Source organism: Xenopus laevis, chromosome 2L (assembly GCF_017654675.1).
Source record: "Xenopus laevis strain J_2021 chromosome 2L, Xenopus_laevis_v10.1, whole genome shotgun sequence".
In the NCBI taxonomy this organism is placed as follows: domain Eukaryota; kingdom Metazoa; phylum Chordata; class Amphibia; order Anura; family Pipidae; genus Xenopus; species Xenopus laevis.
This window is the reverse complement of record NC_054373.1, coordinates 92,715,365-92,738,525: the sequence shown is the minus strand read 5'-3', so window position 1 is coordinate 92,738,525 and position 23,161 is coordinate 92,715,365. Positions and strand designations below refer to the sequence as shown.

The 23,161-nt window shown below is 38.1% G+C and overlaps 2 protein-coding genes across 3 annotated transcripts; both read right to left on the bottom strand.

The window, feature by feature from the left end:
• Nucleotides 1-1,100: 1,100 nt before the first annotated feature.
• smim12.L (small integral membrane protein 12 L homeolog) lies at nucleotides 1,101-4,645 on the bottom strand. The gene is given in 2 exon segments (NM_001094079.1): nucleotides 1,101-1,943; nucleotides 4,591-4,645. A coding segment is annotated over 1 exon segment (276 nt). The 5' UTR covers nucleotides 1,857-1,943; nucleotides 4,591-4,645; the 3' UTR covers nucleotides 1,101-1,580.
• A 5,389-nt stretch (nucleotides 4,646-10,034) lies between these two features.
• On the bottom strand, nucleotides 10,035-21,171 carry zmpste24.L (zinc metallopeptidase STE24 L homeolog). Of its 2 annotated transcripts, none has more exon segments than NM_001094454.1 (10): nucleotides 10,035-10,840; nucleotides 11,534-11,677; nucleotides 12,688-12,798; nucleotides 13,333-13,496; nucleotides 14,217-14,358; nucleotides 14,457-14,609; nucleotides 15,502-15,618; nucleotides 16,094-16,180; nucleotides 18,157-18,303; nucleotides 20,727-20,872. In NM_001094454.1, coding segments are annotated over 10 exon segments (1,398 nt in total). In that variant the 5' UTR covers nucleotides 20,835-20,872; the 3' UTR covers nucleotides 10,035-10,615.
• Nucleotides 21,172-23,161: the final 1,990 nt, after the last annotated feature.

The following is a 23,161-nucleotide window of genomic DNA, read 5'->3' as shown; positions in this document are numbered from 1 at the left end:
AGGCTCGTCTCAATTTTGCTAAAAAACATCTCAATGCTAAAATACCTTGTGGACCGACGAGACAAAAGTTGAACTTTTTGGAAGGTGCGCGTCCCTTTACATCTGGCGTAAAAGTAACACCGCATTTCAGAAAAAGAACATCATACAAACAGTAAAATATGGTGGTGGTAGTGTGATGGTCTGGGGTTGTTTTGCTGCTTCAGGACCTGGAAGACTTGCTGTGATAGATGGAACCATGAATTCTACTGTCTACCAAAAAATCCTGAAGGAGAATGTCCGGCCATCTGTTCGTCAACTCAAGCTGAAGCGATCTTGGGTGCTGCAGCAGGACAATGACCCAAAACACACCAGCAAATCCACCTCTGAATGGCTGAAGAAAAACAAAATGAAGACTTTGGAGTGGCCTAGTCAAAGTCCTGACCTGATTCCTATTGAGATGTTGTGGCATGACCTTAAAAAGGCGGTTCATGCTAGAAAACCCTCAAATAAAGCTGAATTACAACAATTCTGCAAAGATGAGTGGGCCAAAATTCCTCCAGAGCGCTGTAAAAGACTCGTTGCAAGTTATCGCAAACGCTTGATTGCAGTTATTGCTGCTAAGGGTGGCCCAACCAGTTATTAGGTTCAGGGGGCAATTACTTTTTCACACAGGTTTGGATTTCTTTTCTCCCTAAATAATAAAAACCCTCATTTAAAAACTGCATTTTGTGTTTACTTGTGTTATCTTTGACTAATAGTTAAATGTGTTTGATGATCAGAAACATTTAAGTGTGACAAACATGCAAAAAAATAAGAAATCAGGAAGGGGGCAAATAGTTTTTCACACCACTGTAAAACTGTTACCTTTCCTAAGTACAGCAGAAGAAGTACAAAACTAACAAAAAATTTTTTACTGCCAAATATATTATGCATGTAGTTAAAAATGCTGGAAAGTAAAAACCTGGGAAACTTGTACTGACTTCTGTATTCACAGGAATCCTTATTATACAGCTTTTATATGTGTAGGTGACAGGTCCCCTTTAAATCTCAGGGTGTCGGTTATAGTATTTGTAGTCCATTTACATTGCTTCAACTGCCATGCAGAATTTTTAGAAACAGGATTCCCATTGGCACATTTTTATTTGGGGGGGGGGGGGTAAAGTAGGTATAGTCACACAGATAAACAGTAAACATTTTCCAACATTTCTCTACTCAGTATGAAATAGTACTTTCTGGGGAAAACAATAGAAACCTGTGATTATCCAATCCCACTTTACAATAACTGTAACATTTGCATGCCCTATAAAATAAGACTCATTTTTACAATTACATGTTTAATGGATGCATATGGATGAGACTTTAAAACGTGTTTGTGTTGGTCCAAGTGTAATAATTCATATGAAAACATCTTAAAGATGACGCCTTCCATTTTGATTTTAAAACCAACTGATATGGAGAAAAAAATTATTTAGTTAATAAGTACCGGAACGAATTAATTTATTCAATTGCCTTATTTTCACATTGTCTCAGTAGCAAGAGTTAATGCATTTTATGTTGCAAGTAAAATCAGAAATGAGTTGAAGGGGTCCAAAAACCTATTCCTAACTCTTCTCTTGCCGGTTGCGGTTCAGTACAGCTTTTGGTGTGAATTCGAGTTTCTCCTTTAGACTTATAACCTGTGTAACATCCTTTCCCATGGTCTCTTGAAGAGTCCTCTCCTCTCTTTTTTCTAGAATACTCTGTTCTTCCACAGGATGTCCTGGGGTCCCACGAATGAACCATTCCAGTTGGTAACCAACTGCACCTACTACAAATGCCACAGGAAAAGTAATGTAAGGAGCATAGGTCCTTGCTGCTGCCCACAGAACAGGCCACATGGCAAACAGTTTATAGGAAAGTCACCTCCAAAACAATTTGCTTCTTGAAATTTGCTCCCAGCACTATGCCAGCTGTAAACATTGACCCTGCATTTAATTACAAATGGAGAGTGTTATTAACAGCAATAGGATACATAACTTCACAGGGTAAAGTAGATACATTTTGTTCATCATTATTAGTGCAAACTGAATGTGGCTCCGTCTATGACTCGTCTAAAAGGTCTTAGACATGGATTTATTTGACCATTGAGCTCCTTTCTGATTTATATTGTTATAGCAGTTAAATAAACCATAAATAATACTAACATGTTGGACTAAAAGGAACAGTAAGATCAAAATATGGAATTATAATGCAGTGTTGCCCTGTGCTATTAAAACTGCTGTGTTTGCTTCAGAAACACTACTGTTTATATAAATAAGCTGATGTGTAGCAATGGGGGGCAGCCATTCAAAGGAGAAAAAGCTTAGGTTACAAAGCAGATAAGTTCTGTAGAACATAATGGTGTTATATGTTATCCACTATTTAACCTGTGCCATATAGCCATTTTTCAATTTCCTCCATTCATCTGCTCAGATTCTGAAGAAGACCGAAAAAAGAACTCCCAAGGCCAGATCAGCACGGAGGGGTAAGTAAAAAATTAGGGGCATTCGCCCAGGGGGTACCAGTTAGGCTTTGGGGGAGGAGGGAGGTTGGTCTACGCAGGGTAGGGGGGTACGGGTTTGTTTCTCCTTTAAGTACACGTACAACTAGATTGGAAGGTGAGCTCATCCAAGTTTCATACACAACGCAGATGGTGGTGTGTATGAGATCTTATACAGTACTGTATAGAAGCAGGGAGAACCTCATATGTACACTATAAACAGTAGACATCCCAAGAAGGAACTCGGGGCTAATTTTCCAGTAACAAGGATGGCTAGCTTATTAAAACGAATGCCAACACAATGTTTTGAGTGAAGGTGAAGTTTGGGTTCAAATTGTGTTATATTTCAGTATTTGATAAACAATGTGATAAAAGTGGCAGGTTTCACTCCTAAAATATACATTTTCATGGAATACTTTATTAGGTGAGGCTTGCCCGCTAGGTTTTAAAGCACAATCGCCCTGCACTGCATGTATACTGGCCGTACTTTAAAAGCCAGGCTAATTTTATAAGCAAAACCTGGTTTAGTCACTAATATCCCTGTTTTTCCATATGGTACTCTACACAGAGGATAGTGTACTCCTTGCTTTAATTTATATGGATATTAGAAGTTACAGAGGAGTTCTGTAACCATATAAAAGCACAAGGCTGCAGGTCAAGTGCTTTAATAAAAGGGGTGAGAACTCAGCGGTGACTTCTAATTAACTCATCATAGTTACATAGTTAAATTGGGTTGAAATAAGACAAAGTCCATCAAGTTCAACCCCACCAAATGAAAACCCAGCATCCATACACACACCCCTCCCTACTTTCACATAAATTCTATATACCCATATCTATACTAACTATAGAGTTTAGTATCACAATAGCCTTTGATATTATGTCTGTCCAAAAAATCATCCAAGCCATTCTTAAAGGCATCAAGCAATAGAGATTATCAAAATTGTTAAAATAGACTTGTTTTTATCCAACAACAATTCTATTTAGAATAGTAAAACATCCTTAGGTAGGAACCCAGTTTAATCACACCTCATAAATGGTCGATAACGGCCCCGCACAGCAATGGTTGGACAGCTTTGTAAAAATTTATGGAACTGGTTGATCAATCTCGTCTGTGTGAGCTTTATATTGATGAATTCTACGGTAATTATTTTCTTATAAATGTCATAGGAAAAACAAGTAGGCCACAAATGCAAGTCTGTGGCAGATGAATCCTCTTTTGCTTGGAGGAGAAATAGTACAGTATTATAAGTTTAAACACTCAACAGTTTGAGACATAACCTGTCACATGTTCCCCCAAATGTCATGAAGTACTGCACACAGAATGAATTTTAAATGGCAGCAGGCTGCACAAGCAATGTGATCAGTGAGGATGGTTACACCAACCAATTAAAATAAGAGGTCTCCAGGCCTTCATGGTGTTTATTGTCATGCACTAAATCACATGATTTGTACTGCTTCCATATACTACTCTGCATAAGTAGTGCATTGCTACTGCCAAAGTGAAAACAGATATATTATGGGTAACAGAGTCTTTTAAACGGGTGGTTCACCATTAAATTATTTTTAAATATCTCATTATGGCCTTTTCTCAGGAACTTTTTAATTGATCTTCATTATTATTATCTTCATTATTTATTTAAAAACTTGCCTCCAAGTCAATAATGCAAAAACAAGTGCTTAGTTTGAGGCCACTGGGAGCAAAAACCAAGGGATTGGAGAGCAACATGTTGATCACGAGCTACTGGTTGGGGATTATTGCTCTACATCATACTAAAACTTAATTTAAAGGCGAACAACCCTTTTAAAGCTTTATGATCCCTTACAGACATAATTACTAGTCTAGTGGTCACTGCCATTCTTCCCCAAGGGGAGTTCCCTTTGGCTAAACGTTACATATGCAGGGTGACTGGTAAAGTATCAAAATAGACTACTACTTTGCCCCAGAATGGGGTCGTCCAAAGGGAGCCCATTGACTTTTAATGGTAACTACGTATGGTGACAGGAAACCAGTAGGAGGGAGGTCCAAAACTGGGTAAATAGGGGAACTTGACATGAGAACTACAGGTTCCCACAACAGCGCGTACACTCACCTATAGCAATGTCATTGGGTTTTCACTCGCTCCCCGACGCACACGATTCCTCCGCCTCCTAAAGCTTTTACTTCCTGTTCCTGAGGGGGCTGAACTAAGATGACGACACAACGAGCCCGCGTCTCCTGATTGGCCACAACAGCTACTTATCGCGAGTCAGTTCTCATGTCCCCATAAAGTTATAGCTGAACTGTACCTGAATCGGGCAGAAGTTCAAATGAGCTTGAAGCTTAGGACGCTGTACTTTAACGTGGCTAATTATTTCGGGCGTGTGCGCAGCGAAACAGAAATCAAATGCGCCGCCATTCCACCCCTAAACTGCAGACTCTAGCATGCCTATTGTATATTTACTCATACACATACAGTATAGACAGAATCGAAAGCGCAAATAAATGGTCCTTAGGGGCGCGCTAGAGCCAAGTGAATCTTAGGAAGCGTCATTATTTTTATACAGGTTTGTGAAATGTCTTTATAGAAGACTCCGTAAATAATTATATACAGGAATACGACGCAAAGAAGTCAATGAGGCGGCGTTTATAAACACCGTGGCCGAGGTGTATATTATTTTTAAATCGGCACAGAAAGAAAGTTGGGGAGATACAGTTTTGTTCATACTCATTTATATTAGCATGAATTTTGTGAAATGACTAATAATCTTTTGGATTAATAATGAAAGAACAATCTAAAATACTATAATTTTTGTGGCTAATTTGAATGGATATCATGTTGGGATATGAAAAGTCAGTTTTCTTTGTCCAATCCTCGTTAGTATAGTGGTAAGTATCCCCGCCTGTCACGCGGGAGACCGGGGTCCCCGACGGGGAGGGCATTCTTTTTCAATGCTACTGTTATTTTCAGTGCTGGGATTGTGGAATGAACCACAGAAACCACTTTTTTATTATTATTTCTGTGACATAGCAGGAATGCAAGATTTTTGAATCCTAAAACCTATTTATTGTACAACAGGGTCTGACTGGAGACTTATTGGCCCTCCTGGCAGTCCCCGGGCATACCTCCCAACATTTAGGAAACAGAAAGAAGGACAAAAAGATTTGGCACGCAAGTAGAACGCTTTTTTTTTTTACTACTCCCATTTTTGTGGCCACACCCCCTAATTACCATGTTCATTTTACATAATTTAGCAGTTTATGAAAGTTTGAACACTGTGGCTTTTATATGTTATTACAGTTTTGCAAATGAAGGTGAATTGCCCTTTAAGCTGTGAGTCTAACTTCTTATCTTATCAAACTGTCACAAAGGTATGTCAAGTATCTATTCTGGGCTGTCTGCCAAGACGCAATTAAGTTACAAACTTTGTATCTGTTTCTGGGGGTTCAGTGCATCAGATCAAAGAGAAACCCGGGACTTATCAGTACAAATCCGTGACAGCGGGTTGAGCTGTCAAAAGCGGGACTGTCCCGCTCAAAATGGGACAGTTGGGAGGTATGCCCGGGGGCCCCTCCTGACCCCCTATTCCTGGCCCACCGTCCATATATATCGCAATGCACGCATGTGCAAACACGTCGCTCTGCAGCACAGGTTCATTTATTCTGGGGAGCAGGTACGGGCCCAGTGTCCTGTCGGCCCAGTCCGACACTGGAGAGCTTTTATATTGATGAAGAAGGTGGAGGCATCAGAGAGTGTAATAGAGAACAGGAGAGAAGAATAAAATAGGGTAAACAAAAAGACTATTGCATTGTGCCTCGGCATCCAGAACAGCTAGGAGGAATACAATTCATAACAAGGACATTTAAAACTGTTTTTAATGCCAATGCCTAAAGGGCCTGATTTTTGAACAAACACATTACATAGATTGCCTCTGTTAGTAGTCAAGCACTAACACTAATGGCTCTATTGCCACTTTGGGAGCTCTGTGAAGATACATATCACCAGTGATGGTCCATAGTATGCTTGGTGAATAATGCATTTTTTTCATACCCAGGAGCCTCCACAACATTTAGACATTCATAGAGCAGGTTTTGGTGTGTATCCATTTGTCTCAGATTTAGACTTTTAAATATTTGGAGGTATAAAGATGTGTGGCTTGCCGCTTTTGTGTACAAAGACATATTGGCCCATTTTACAGTGGTGTGAAAAACTATTTGCCCCCTTCCTGATTTCTTATTCTTTTGCATGTTTGTCACACTTAAATGTTTCTGCTCATCAAAAACCGTTAACTATTAGTTAAAGATAACATAATTGAACACAAAATGCAGTTTTTAAATGAAGGTTTACGTTATTAAGGGAGAAAAAAACTCCAAATCTACATGGGCCTGTGTGAAAAAGTGATTGCCCCCCTTGTTAAAAAATAACTTAACTGTGGTTTATCACACCTGAGTTCAATTTCAAAGGTTATAAAGCCATTTCTAAAGCTTTGGGACTCCAGCGAACCACAGTGAGAGCCATTATCCACAAATGGCAAAAACATGGAACAGTGGTGAACCTTCCCAGGAATGTCCGGCCGACCAAAATTACCCCAAGAGCGCAGAGACAACTCATCCGAGAGGCCACAAAAGACCCCAGGACAACATCTAAAGAACTGCAGGCCTCACTTGCCTCAATTAAGGTCAGTGTTCACGACTCCACCATAAGAAAGAGACTGGGCAAAAACAGCCTGCATGGCAGATTTCCAAGGCGCAAACCACTTTTAAGCAAAAAGAACATTAAGGCTCGTCTCAATTTTGCTAAAAAACATCTCAATGATTGCCAAGACTTTTGGGAAAATACATTGTGGACTGACGAGACAAAAGTTGAACTTTTTGGAAGGTGCGCGTCCCGTTACATCTGGCGTAAAAGTAACACAGCATTTCAGAAAAAGAACATCATACCAACAGTAAAATATGGTGGTGGTAGTGTGATGGTCTGGGGTTGTTTTGCTGCTTCAGGACCTGGAAGACTTGCTGTGATAGATGGAACCATGAATTCTACTGTCTACCAACAAATCCTGAAGGAGAATGTCCGGCCATCTGTTCGTCAACTCAAGCTGAAGCGATCTTGGGTGCTGCAGCAGGACAATGACCCAAAACACACCAGCAAATCCACCTCTGAATGGCTGAAGAAAAACAAAATGAAGACTTTGGAGTGGCCTAGTCAAAGTCCTGACCTGAATCCTATTGAGATGTTGTGGCATGACCTTAAAAAGGCGGTTCATGCTAGAAAACCCTCAAATAAAGCTGAATTACAACAATTCTGCAAAGATGAGTGGGCCAAAATTCCTCAAGAGCGCTGTAAAAGACTCGTTGCAAGTTATCGCAAACGCTTGATTGCAGTTATTGCTGCTAAGGGTGGCCCAACCAGTTATTAGGTTCAGGGGGCAATTACTTTTTCACACAGGTTTGGATTTCTTTTCTCCCTAAATAATAAAAACCCTCATTTAAAAACTGCATTTTGTGTTTACTTGTGTTATCTTTGACTAATAGTTAAATGTGTTTGATGATCAGAAACATTTTGTGTGACAAACATGCAAAAGAATAAGAAATCAGGAAGGGGGCAAATAGTTTTTCACACCACTGTAAATTCTTTGGGATCTTCAAAATATACAAGGTTTTAAAGGATTATTTTACTGTTATTAACATTTAATACATGTACTAATGCTATTTACCCATTTTGAAATGTTCGGAAACTATATGGTTTTGCAATGCATACAAATACAGGAATTGAGAAACATTTCTGTAAGAGCAAGCTTTATACCCCTAAATGATGACTATAACCAAGACTGGGAGGCTCGCATTTATCAAAGGTTGAATTTCGAATTCATGTGAGTTTTTTTTAACTCTAATAAATTTGAATATACTCGAATTTTGATTGGGGGTTATTTAAGAAAAAAATCGAATATCTAAAACTCTCACAAATTTTACCGACTCGAAAACTCGAATCGAATTCGACTAAACGCTCCGTAAAAAACTTGAATGTCAGGAAGGCTAGTAACGTCCAAATTGGTCCCTGGAACTCTCCCATTGACTTATACATGAACTCAGCAAGTGGCGAATAGTCAAATTCCAATTTTTAAAGGACCAGAGTTTGATAAATCTCAAAATTCAATTTAAATTCGAATCGAGTTTGGATAATTCACAAGTCAAATTTGAGAGTTTTGATCATAAAAAAAATTAAAATTTTCAATTTCACCCTTAATAAATCTGCCCCTTAATTCCAAAATGTACCACCTATGGGCTTTGTACCATGGCTCTATCATAATTGTTATTTACTGTTGTCAGGCAACCAATTTCATTAGCAATGAAGGAATGCCATTTAGGCTAATAGGGTAGAAAAATCAGCTAAGATTTATTCTCAGCGGGAAACACTCACATACTACAAAAGTCGTGCATAAGCACTTTAAAACCATTCCTCCCCTGGTGCCCTTTTATTCCCTTAAAAGAGGTTTTCCAAAGGATTCAGATCTGGCCAGAGGTTTAAGTCCTTGTTTACTCTTAGTCCAAATATCCTCGTCTAAAACCTTCTAGGCCACCTGTTCCAGACGATAGGCATGTTTTGAGACATGTCTAGGACATCCTGTAAACCCTTCGAGATGGGAAGTAAAGATAAGCGACTCAGCAAGTACACTTTTTGATGGAGGTAAGATGATAAGCAAAAAAAATCAAACAGCACAATTATAGGAGAAGAAAAGTTAAAATCATTGGCGTATTGCTTTGTTATGCATCCCCCAGTGATTTAATTGCTAACTTTCAATCTTTCAAGCGCTCTCCTCTTCAACACCAGCATGTTACCAAGTGCCACACCACCATTTTCTTCTTCCCAGTTGTCCTATGAGTCAATTCTTGTAAGGTGCATGTACAAAACAGGAATCTCAGAATAAGCTCTTTACTGTAATTGCACTCTGCTAGGAAAAGATTGAGGTACCTAGAAACCAGTACCCTGGGCCTGTGCATTTATTAAAGAAGTGGAAAGTAAGTACTAGGGTCGCCATGGTGCTTGACACAAGCATTTTCAAAGGTAAAAAAATACTGCTAGCATCTTAAATTATCTCAATGTCTATAGTCACGTAGAGAAATAAACTTTTATGAATATATCTGCCAACCAGTAACAGAAGGCCAAGGAAGCTGAAAAGTGTGTGTGGATGCAGCTTAAGTCTGATAAATAACAATTGATAATGGTTTCTTTTAAACAAGTACAAAGTTCTTGGTAGATTTATACTGCAACATAATTTGTAAGGCTGAAAAATAAACTGCAACTATGATTATATTATTATTTTTAATGAGACCCAGGGTATCTAGAACACATTGTTCTCATGGAAACTTGAAATATTACATGACTGATAAGTATATGGATTTTTAAAGAATGTAATAAAACAACTGAAAAGCTGCACGTTTTGTTAAAAGTCGAACGCTTGAAAATGATTTTATTCCTTTTGTCATACAATATTTTAGCTTTGCAAATTTACTATCTATAAACCCAGAATTATTTGAAATCATTATATTACATATTTGTATGAAAGCAAAACGTGCTTTATTGACAGACAAAACGCAAAACAAAGATTTCTTTGAGGTTCAATGCAAAATAACTTATCCAACGACAGAGCAAGAAGAAATTCTGTTCATATCTATTGACTTTTTTCATTCCTCTTTGGATAACACTTCATCTAAAGAGAACACTTAAGGCTTGCACACTGTTACACATAAAAGAGTTACCACACTAAATTAAGCACAATAAAACATGCCTGTTTACAGTCACAGGAAGAAACAATAAGGCGAACCTCATACAACAGTTTACAAATCATACTTCTTGACACTGAAGATTTCAGTATATAAAAAAGGGAAAATAAGACTCCATGGTACAAAATAATTTTCCTTTAATTAAAACCCTCTGCTTTTTTGTTTAGAAAAAAGTCATGTACAAGTTTACTTTCCTTCCTAGGTCTTTAAAAGTGTTTTTCATTCAAAGGCTAATATACTAGTATTTATTAAATGCTGTTCTACTCCATGGAATGAACCATAAAACAAAAAAAAAAAAGGATTAATCAGCAGTATTTTCTTCCAGATGAAAACACTTTAAACCTTCATTAATACTATCAGTTTTGCTTGTCCACTTTCAAGGCTTGCAGTCTTTCAAGTAAAGGGGGGTGGGAATAATGCCACATTGAAAATAGCCAGTCTGATACAGGAAAGCCCAAATTATCCTTATTTAATTTAATAAGAGCAGAATACAAGTCTTTTGCTTTTCCAAGATTCCTGGCAAATGCATCAGCCTGAAATTCAAATCTTCGGCTTAATACCGTTAGGCAGAAGGAAAGAACCTGCAAAAACAAAACAAAAAAACAAATCAACAATCTGAAATGCAAAATCCCCCCTATGGTGCTTCATAGTGGACAACCCAGTTTATCCCAGGGGTCTGGTAAAGTTGCTCTCTCTACTAAAACAAAGTTCTGATGGCATGAGCAGGGGTAACTGTGGTACACAGAGGATTGCGAAAACAGTTTAATAACCTGTCATATGACTAACGCTTGGAAAGTATAGCTAACAATACACTAAAAGTTGTTTTCTAAGTGCTTTAGCTGCCCTTTATTTAAAACACTAATACACTGTAGTTTATTTTTATGTATAAATATTGCAGTAAACACATAGGCTAAATATGTTTATACCTTCTGTATATTTAACATTTTTTCTTACGTATTTATTGTATGGGTAATTCCAGCCCAGAAATAAGACTAGCTTATAAATCATTGCAACAGGAATATCAAGCAATGTAATCACTGTCACTCGTATGGCAAATACCTGTATTCCTTATTCCTTTCAGACAACTGGTGAAACAGCTTCCTCTCCTTGTTTCAAACATTAGCAATACATGGCAACAACAATAATCCAATAGGAAAGGAGCACACAAAACAGCAGGGTTTAAGCCTTGTGTTGCAACATGTTTCTGCCACAACCACCCTTTATCAAGAATCTGAGACAATGTCAATCACCTATTTCCAACATAAGTATCTTACCTCATTATAAGGAGAGAAGATAAACTGAAAAATGATCATTAGGCCTATAAGGGTCGGCTGAGTGTTGTGAAATCCAAATGCTTCAAACAGTTCTTTACGACCAATTAGCACAGCAAAAAGGAAAAAACACAGAAAAGAGTTCACCTGTGGGAAAGAAACAAACATTAATAAATTATCCTAAACAGTTTAAATAGAAACAATTTCCCTCTTAAATATTTTGTGGCGTTTAGTATTAGAATTTTCTTCACACATTTTCATAATTTTAACCACCTCCTTTCTGAATGGAGCTTACAATCTAAAATCCCTATCACATTTACTAGCACTATGGTACTCAGGGGGGGCATTTTTTTTATTAAAGAGGAAGAAAGCGAGTTGCTAATTGTTCTTAATTATTTTACTATAAAGCACTTTATAATTTCTTCCACAGTTTGTCCACAGTTGTAATGACAGAAGAAACTGGATTAGTAAAAACATTAGCACAAGGGATGAAGAGCCCTACTGCTTACCGACCTAAAAAAGAGCCAACAGAACACTTTTTGACAGTCTATGGAAACACTCAATACTTAACTCTGACTAGAAGAGGTTCAATCTCTTGCAGTACTTAGTACAAAGGATTACATATACTTGCAACATTTTACAGTAGAATTAGAAAACCCTGGGTCTTTCCTGACTACAGGCACCTTTATGCTTTGCCACCCCCTTTATTGCTTTCCAGGTCCTACCTTCTTGATAGGGGATTATAACACAATAGGAGGACTATGGCAGACAACAAGGCAAACTGGGCATTTCGCCTGAGTGAAAACGACCTTATACAGCTTAAAGTCAAGCTTACACCTTCATATAAACTAGGGGAAAATAATTATAGATTCATATTTAAATATTTCCCAAAAGACAAATTCTAAATAAAATGGTGCAATAATGGACCTTTCAGGTTGTCTCTGTGCAAGCACTGCTGAATCTAGGATTGGCTCAGTTACACTAAACTTATAAGGGCTCTGATGAGGACAAAGGGAGGCAAGTGCCTGCAGGTTGGGTCTCTAGAATAGAGATATGTCATGCTTTGAATAGTTATTAGTTGCTTAAAAGTTAGATTTTCTTCCACATACTATAATAAAACACAATTTAAACATTCTCTGTTCACGCAATAAACATACCTGGCTAATAACTATATTCTTGACTGTATGTCCCAGTTTCCAGTGTCCCAGCTCATGGCCCAGCACAGCGAGAACCTCTTGATTGTTGCAGCCTTGCTTCTTGTTAAGATTCTGCTTGAGGTGGGGTAGAAACAATAGTGTTTGGCCATGACATAAAGAAGTCATATATAGTTTTAGAGGTGAACTAGCCCCCACCCTTTTCAATAAGATATCACGATCACTCATTTTTGTGCTTTAGTTATAAACAGTAAACATTATTTCAAATGGTCTGAAAGAACTTTGTTAATCAAAGTAGGCAGGAACAAAGCTTTTCTCAACTGGCTATTCTATGCCACTAGGGGTGAAAACCTTGCCTCAGACGGCAGTTTCCCAGAACCAGGGGTGGGAAAAAGCAGCTCCTGGTAACTTTGAGAGACCAATTTCCAGTTATTAAACTAGAAATTCTGCTTTCCTAAAGCAGAAAGTGGAATTTCGCTCTCTGTGCTAATGTTGCTACCCCCCTGGACCCCCCCACCAGCGATGTGAAGGTAAGTGTGTGGGGGGGGGCAGCATTGCGAACACTGCCTAAGGCGGCTTTAATGCCAGGAACACCCCTGTATGCCACACATAGCATTCATCTCAGAACTATCAAATTAGCCCCCTTACTTTGACTTTTGATTTTAGTTCAGTGTTCTCGTTTCCTGATGTGTCGTCCGTGCCTTCCTTGTTCAGTGGGGAGTAGTCCTCCAGAAGGGTATCAAATAAAACAATCCGTTTGTTCTTGAAGAAACCATAGAAGTATGCATTGCTATGTGAGGAACGCTTTGAGCCTGCACAACAACACAAGGCAAACAATTATTTGTGTTTATTAAAAAACAATTATTTGTGTTTATTAAAAAACAATTATTAATTTTAACACAATATTATTTTATTTCCCTTCACGGAGCGGATTAATTTTTTTGCCTCAGAAAAGCTCTGATATTTTTCTGTTATAACAGTTTAATGCTATCATTTCCTTCTCCCTTAATCTCCACCCATAAAGTGATACTTACACTACATTAAAAGTTACCTATAGGTCATGTTGATCATTTTTCGCTGATAGTTCTGCTTTTGTAAGTAATTGTTATTTGAAGTTTCTAAACCTGACTGTTTTGCCAACCTGACTGTCTCTTCTTAACCTATCGGTTAAAGTTTCTAATGCTAACGGACTACTGCTGCACAAATATGGCAGCCCCCTCATAGAGGAACAGGGTAGTAAGAAAGGCAATGTAAAAGCATCAGGCAAATACTTTTATGGCAAAATTATAAATAGCATTCAAAGACAATGTTATGATAGATAATAAAAAAAGTTTATTTTCTTATGTCGGTATCTCTAAGTTTATAATTTGCATATTTTATTTTTACCATGTATCCTTTGTTGCCAGGACCAATCCAGCATTCCTGACTGCCTTCTGAGATGGCCTAACTGATGCAACTCTTACTTTAAAGCAAAGGAGGGGGTCGAGGGTAGGCCACATTACTGGTGCAGAGAAACAATAGTGGACGTTTACCTTCAACAACATATACTTTGGTCAGGGGAAAGTCAATGCTTTTCGCCATGTTTTCAATTGCTTCTTTTAAATCTCCTTCTGGCAGTGGTGTAAACTTATCAAATAAAGGTGCAATATAATCTGCATATATTGTTACAAGGACCTGTAGGAAAATACATGTGATGAAACTGTGAGCAAGAACTACATCAATACGTCAAAACATACTTTTGTGTATCTATATAATAACCTAAGTTTTCTCACCAGAGAAACCACTAATGTAAAGAGCCAAGCATAGATGAAGAAGTAATCACCACCCATTTTGATGATGTACAGCAGAAGAGATGCAACTGGGAGGAGAATACATTGTGTAACCAAGATCTTCTTTACAGCATCTTTAAAGAAAAAGCCCAGAGTCTGTGCATAAAGAAAATAGAAGTTATAATATCACAATGACGCAGGAGTCCTTTTTCTCACGTATAGCAATTCTATCAGTTAACAAGCTATAATATTGTTAATTATATCAAGACAAATTTTCATAAATAGCTCCTCACAGAGAGCTGTCGTAGCTCAAACAAGTGTGGAGCCTTAGCTCAGCGATGGTGTCCACTGAGAGCATATTGGTGGTTAAACAAATGCTCTGAGCATATCTATATGCTCAAAGACTATGGGTAGAGTTAAAACACCCAGGTTGATATTACTTAATTGCGTAGAGCTAAGATAACAATATGTTGTGGGACAGCTTCAGCAATTTAATTTTATAACTATAATATTTCTCATTATAAAGCAATCAAACTATTTTTTTTTAAAAGATTGCTGAATTTCTTACAAGTTGTCATCATCAATGAAAACATGAATAACTGTGCCCCTGAATAGCAGCTGCACTAAGGGAAGTCTCCATTACAAATGTACTAACTTTTTATATATATATATATATAAATATATATAATAATATATATATATATATATTATATAATATATATATATATATATAATATATATATAATATATATATATATATATTATATAATATATATATATATATATATATATATATAATATATATATAATATATATATATATATATATATATATATATATATATATAATATATATATAATATATATATATATATATATATATATATATATATATATATATATATATATATATATATATATATGTATATACACACACACACAGAGTCCGTGAGGCTGCTGCACACAATTTAAAGGAGATGTACAATTTATAAAATTTCCCCTGGATTTAACAAAAAACATGTTAACATAAGATATTAACAAAACAATACCTGCTGGTTGAACCCATGACGTTCTTCTATGACGAAGGTATTGTAGAGACTCCATGGAAGGCCAGTAAATGTACTAAACAATGTGGCAAGCAGCAAAAACACCAATGAATGAATAATCTAAAAGAAGCAATTGGAAAAAAAAATCAAATATATGTATTTCCACAGTAAACAGTAAAGAACTGGGTTACTCGAGTAGCATGGATACAAAAAGCTAATTGTAAAGTATACAATTGTGCTGCCTTCTGTACGTTGTACTGTACAAAAATCCACTGGTATAGTCAGCAATTCAGAAGAAGGAGACAAGAGCATTAACATAGTTTTTAACAGATAACATCAACTTTCCATTAATAGGCCGTTTCAAACACAAGCCCCGACTGTGGGGCTCAAGCTGAACACAAGTGCATACAAAGGTTTTACAAAAAGTTCTATAAAAAGTAGTATTTCAATCTGATTTATCACTGTATAACAACACCAATGATTATTTCACTAGTAAATGGTTATATACTGTAACTCCAAACAATCCATACAATACAGATTTATATTAACTGAATACAAATTGACATCTGTTTTGTTTAGGGATAAACATACTTACCTCATATTCTGCACTGAAGCCAGCACGATACAACACTTGCTCAGCAACATTCCACAGGAATGGTATTCCTCCTAGCAGAAGGATAAGCTAAAGATAAATAAGAAAGTAGTTACATCCAAGCATAATATTTTCAACCCATATATTATATATACTGCATTTTAATAAACTAAACAGCTTTAGACCAGTATTACTTTAACTGAAGCCAACTAGCAAATCTGTGGAGATTCAATAAATTCCCAATGACAAAAGATTACAAACAGAAAATAAAGGTCTCTAACATACAATACAAAGTTCAATGCTACTGGTAATTTTGGAATAATACAAAAAGTGGTTAGTACAAACCATAAATAGATATACTCCTGCTGTATATCACAGGATGTACACAAGATGGACAAGTAAGTGTGTGTGGGTGTGTGTTGAAGTGATACTGACACTAAAAAAAACTACTTTTTAAAATATGAATGTACATTAACAATTACCTATAGGTCATGCTGATGTGTTTTGCAGAGAGTTTTGTTTTTGTAAGTAATTGTTAGTTGAAGTTCCTAAACCTGACTGTTTTGCCAACCTGACTGGGATCCCCCATTAGCTCCCCATCTTCTTTTCAGCTGGATCAATGCACATGCTCTGTGCTGCCGTCAGTTACCTGAGCTTAGGGACCCACTTAAAATATACTTTATATACAGAAGTATGTACAGAAGCCTAAAACATAAAGTACATTTCTGCCCTATTTAGGCTTTAGTTCTCCTTTAATATTACCACATGTAATTCAACAAAGCTTTCCTGGGATCAGAGAGGTAATCTGTGGGGGGGGGGGTCTATCTGACCAATCAGCTTTTGACATGAACAAATGCATCAAAACATATACCTTTCAAAGGTGATAATCTTCAAACTGCCCTTATGTTTGCCCTACATTTTTCTTCCACGAAGACCAATAAATTGTTTCTATGTAGGAGCTACATCAATATCTGTTCCTTGTCTAACAAAATTTGATCAGGTAAATTATTGCCCAGCTAAAAGGCTTTTGTATGGATATAATTAGATTTCTATAGTTTATAATTCATGCACTAGAAACTAGCAAACTTATTTATTAATCGTGTATAAAACTGATGCAGTTTGCCAAACTGAGGTGTAAGAGGTAGGGTGGGAAAAAATTAGTCGTAAGTGAAAGGCACTTGTAAGGTTTATGTTACTTGGTTGCATTGAAGTGAAAGGAGGAGGAATGGAATTGGCTTGTCTGAAAGGAAATGTTATAGTAGTATATGGTACATATCTTTCCTCTCTTTTTGAAAACATTACGAAAGTTTTTATTACTGAATTTTAAATAATTTTAAATAATTGTTTTATCTCTGCACCAAAAAAAGATTTGATATTTTCAGATCACTGACATCCAAATTAAATGGGCTTGTGCAGTACCATACCAAACTTACCCCGATAGTACTACTCTGTCATCCTGTTGGCAGAGTCCACCGTTGTAAGCAGGGGGTCGGTGACCTCCCAGCTGGGGGGGGGAAATCAGAGATTTCTTTTTGACTGGCAAAGAGGAGCTGCAGAATATCTTGGTAACACTTCATTTTCAAAAACTTTCAAACCTGGAAATGTTTGTAATGGCACAGGTTGTTCACTTTCAGACATTTGTCCGAAAATGAACATCCCCTTTAAAAAGAAATGATCACATGGATCACAGAAACATTCTTGGAATCCCATGGCAATTTTAAAAAGGCAGGTTGGGAGCGCAGCTGTGCTCAGAAAAGCAGGCAGAACTTTCATTGTGCATCACTTTTACTTGAAACAAGGCGAGGGATATGTAATGGGGGTTGGGGAAATAACCCCTTAGATTCAGGGGCAAGGCATTACTTACATAGGATGTTTTTGTTTGTTTTCAAACAGTGGATATCAGTTGTGTTTGTATGAAAAAATATATATACATTTACCCATTTATTTCTGGCAAGTTAGACAATCTGTATGCATGAACTGAATTGGTTCAGGTGAGAAAGTGCAGTATATTTTCCTTTTAAATACGAAGAATGAATGATTATTGCTGAATATTGTTTATTACATACCGTGCCTTCTGCCTCAGAATACAATCCTGACCAAAAGCTGAAGGTACTTTTATCCAGTTGATACAGGCGAGACTTTTCAAATGTCTCTGCATCCATAATGTTTCCTAGTTCAGCCGGTACATGTGTTGTGGTACGATAAATCTTTCTCTGAAAATATAAATGAAAATATTATCTTCCGTTTCCCATTTTAGAGATGAGGGCTTATACATCTCATGCTTATTATTCACATGTTTAAGTAATGCACAATACAAATATTTCACCCTAACATTATTTCCAGTAAGGATGGCTTGCACATTGTTTCCAGTTGCACTGTGAGAAGGAATTTAGGGGAACCATTTTGCTTCAAAACCCATCTAGTAGTCTAATTAATGAGTGTATTTTAGGGATGCACAGAATCCATTATTTTACTTTCTAATAAATTATGAAAGATATTTGATACGGTGTGCGTGTAACATTTGGAGCACTGGATTCTACAATCTATACACAGCCCCCGGCTAATGACATGTGCGGGCTTGAACGGTGGATATAGATATATATAAATATATATATATATATATATATATATATATAAATGCATTAATGGACAGCACCTTGTAGCTGCCCCTGTGCTCGGAAAAGAATTCATATACAAAAAGAACAAAAAACCTTATGATGAAATCAGGAGTGTTCAAATGTAATAACTGTGTCATGTGTAACACATTAATACTTTGGGACCAATTTCATTTTTTCGTTATTTATATCATCAAATGCCCATGTGGGTTGTTGTATTGCGGCATGACCACAAGGCAGTTGAGAGATAGGATTAGCATGCATCGGTCAACGATACGGGCGGCATTGGATTCAAATTATGATAATAAATTATTTTAATAAGAAGGTAAAACAGGATATATTGAAACAGCCTATTGCATAACATTGGCTGAAAGCAAAGCACCCGATCGCCTCATTTAAGTGCATGCCCATTGATTTTGTGAAAGCTCCACGCAGGGGTGGAGATGTCAATTAGATTCTACTACAAAAAGAAGCATTCTGGACATTTGAATTGGGGTGCCTGGCTCCTAGAGGACTGAACTCTACCCTCCAGTTTAATGGTTTTCTAAATAAGAGATAATGCATTTGGGTTGAATTTAGCGAAACAATATAACTAGCACTGAAAGGATTAAATGGTTTTCAGCATAGATTCTCAAACCTACTTTCAGGCTTTACCAGCACATCATGTACTTGGATAACCAAACAGTAGCATAGGTGAGTCTGTCAGACTTATGCATCAGCTTATTTGATGTATCTGTGGTTCTGTGTGGACATTAAGTAAAGAGGGGCTGATAGGAGAAAGGAAAAAAAGGTAGGAGTCAGGAGGGGCCCATTTCATCTGATTGCAGATGGAAAACACGAGAAAGACAGAGCAGGGTCATAGCCCAGTGAATGGGCTCATGTGTATGTGGTTTTTTTTTTTTTATCTGAGGTTCATGCATCAGAGGATATAGGATATATTCACTTTCATAGCTAATTAACAAAATGGCAGAATAAAAAAATATCCTTAGGAGACTTCTTATCAGAGGCACAGATTCCAGCCAATCAGAATTTAGGCTGCCAGTCTATCCTGACTGCTCAATTAAGCAAAGGATGCCACAACACTTCACCTGGCAAATCAATATCATAATAGCTTTACCTATAAGCGGAGGCATGTAAATAAAAGTCTGTAACGGAAACACTATTCTCATTGTGAAAAGTTATGCCTTTGCACAAATTTAATATAGCTTCTGTGAACCTGGAAACTGTTTATTAACCTCTCCCAGCAGTTGAAGACACTTTGCAAATTTTATAGTTTGTGCCAAATGTGAATGTAATAGAACTTCATACTGAAAAAAAGTTGTTCACTCCAAAAGATTACGACACCTTCAAGCACTTCTTAAAAGCGCGCAATTAAAATTCGCAATGCAATAACAGTTTAAGGAACAATATTACATTGCGAGATGTTTTCAAACAACTCTTGCTCGTGTGCTTGATAAATAGACATAATTTGAAGTTAAGAGGATTGCAGTCTAATGGAATTGTTTGTAAACGTTGCTATACCTACTGATAACCAGTTGCAGATTTAGTGGCAGATCCTGATACCTCTTGGGCACTCCTGCTTTAAAGTATATGAGCGATCGACTAGAACGACAACTTTTACCCACTTTGAAAATCGATATTGTTTTTAGACTAAACTATGCCATTTACAGAACATTTTTTCAGCCATGGAAGCATCTCGATTGTAAAATGATGTATTGTCATCTATTGTGCAAGTAATCCATTCCAGCATGCAGGCCTAGACTGGCAATCTGTGGGTTCTGGCAGATGCCAGAGGGGCTGCAGTAAAATGCCATAGAAAGTCAGTATTTAGTGGGGTGGTGGGGGCTGTTTGGGCCTCTATGTTGCCTGTTGGGGCCTCTGGGTACCTGAAATGCCAGGGCCTATTTTTATTCACAGTCCAGACCTGCCCTCATGTCACACTGCCTTGATCACCGCCCTCTCCAACTATGAGGCCTCCTCTAGTGCCAATTCTACTCGAGCCAACTAACACAGTTACTCACCTGTCTATTAGAAAGGTAAGCCTCCCATGTGTATACGATCCATGAAAAGAATAGCACCGAGTAGAAAATCTGACTTTCTACGGACAACTCGGCCAGCATTTGCATCATGACGGCAGCTGGAGAATGACCATGCACCGGCTTGACACAGAGACACCGAAAGCTCACAGCTCATGGGACAGCGAAAAGTCCCGCCTGTGAAAGCTATGCTGATTGGCTAAAGCACGTGTCTGTCCAATTGATTGGTCAGAACTTCGGACCGCCTCCCATTAGGAGAGTCTGGTAGAGCAGGAAAGGGGCGGGTTGCTCTAGTGAGCGAGGAAGTGGAGGATGATTGGCTGGTTAGCGGCATCGATCGTAATGACAATTATTTTGACTGCAGAAGGCGCAAGGCATTTCCAAGGATTTGCCAGAATTTTCCGCCAAAGACCGCATGTGTCTTTATTAATTCTTGCGTCGCTGTATAAAGGTGCATCCGCCATGCTTTTGGCAGGAAAAGAATAATGGTAGCGGCTAGTTCCTATTCTAGAAAAGGACCTGACGTCACGGTCATGTGACGCTACCATGTGACCGCTCCACTGCGGCTTACCTATTCGTGAGCGGCAAATTCAAACATGGGAAAGTGGTAATGGGTTCTAGTGGCGTGCTGCCGACTCTTGACAGGACCTGCAACTAAATTCCCATGGTTGCCAACTTGTATTGTATGTTTAGTACAGGTTGCAACCTCTACCTCAGGTTTTGGGGCAGTTTTTACACACCCAAATGCAGCTACAATATTGTTGTTGGAGCTGGGGTTTTTACCATTACTCTCGCCAGTGGTGGAACTACCAGGGGAGCAGGGGCACGCCACTCAAATGCGGTCCAAAAATGGCGTACGGGGGGCGGCTGCGCGTCACGCACCAGGGCCCGCCCCCCTCTAGTTACGTTACTGACTCTCGCACAATTACGGTGCAACAATGGCAAGATAAAAATGAAAGGCAAGACATACTGACACAGCTATAATATAGTGAATAAAGTACCCCCTCTTGTAAAATATAAGGATATTATTAGTTACCGAGGAGTTTCATGACCATATAAAAACACGAGGCCGAAGGCCGAGTGTTTTTATACAGGTCATGGAACTCCGAGGTAACTTCTAATATCCTTATATTTTACAACTGGGGGTACTTTATTTATTATAATACACAAATTTTAGTGAGTCATGTGACAGAAATGACATCACTACTCACCGTTTATAACTGATGACATCACTACTCACCGTTTATAAGGATATAATTTACAGGATATTCATGGCTTTTGTGTATTATAACATTATATTCATTAACCATAAACAGAGAATAATGTAATGGACAACTTGGGAACAATACATTGTATAGAAACTGTTGCCTTGGTGTTTCATGAGCTGACAGAAAATGTGGAGCGCCCAGTCAAGTAATAGAACATGGGATAACGGTCATGAGAGGGACTTCTATTTAAAGGGGAAGGAAACCTAGTCGGCGCAAACATACCACCCCCCCACCCGTTTGTTGCCCACCCTCCCTCCTCCCCCCTGGCCTACCTGTCCCGCTGGGCAAATGCCCCTAACTTGTTACTTACCCTTCTGCGCAGGTCCAGTCCAGGGAGTTCACAGACGACATCTTCTTCCACGCGATCTTCTTCCTACTGTGAACGGCTTTTTGGCGCATGCGCAGTAGGATCATTTCGCCGGTACGGATCTACTGCGCTTGCGCCAAAAGTCACGTGCATGCGCAATAGATCGTACCGGCGAAATGATCCTACTGCGCATGCGCCGTTCAAAGCAGGAAGAAGATCGCGTGGAAGAAGATGTCATCTGTGAACTTCCTGGACTGGACCTGCGCAGAATGGTAAGTAACAAGTTAGGGGCATTTGCCCAGCGGGACGGGTAGGCCAGGGGGGAGGAGGGAGGGTGGGCAACAAACGGGAGGGGGGTGGGGGTTTGCGCCGACTAGGTTTCCTTCCCCTTTAAGGAGAAGATCATTGCCCCTACACCTTTTTAAAGTACCAGTAACACCAAGTTAGCTTAACACTTAATTCCCCCCAAACTTCTATATAAGTCAGGCTTACTCTCCCCTTTGGTTTTCTTTTTAAATCTTGAGCTTCAATCTGACTTCCAAAGTGCTTCATAACAGAATGTGAAAAGGTGACGGCCGCTTGAATTCCCCTGTGTGCTGAACCAGAAGTCAGCTTTACATGGATGACCTAAAGCACCTAAGCTTTTTTTTTTTTAAGCATCTGCAGTTCAAATGTCTGTTTCTTTTCCTTCAGACAGCTTTGAGGGTAATATTGTGAGCATATATATTAAAGGAACAGTTCAGTGTAAAATTAAAACACTGGGTAAATAGATAGACTGTGCAAAATAAAAAAATGTTTTCAATATAGTTAGCCAAAAATGTAATGTATAAAGGCTGGAGTGATTG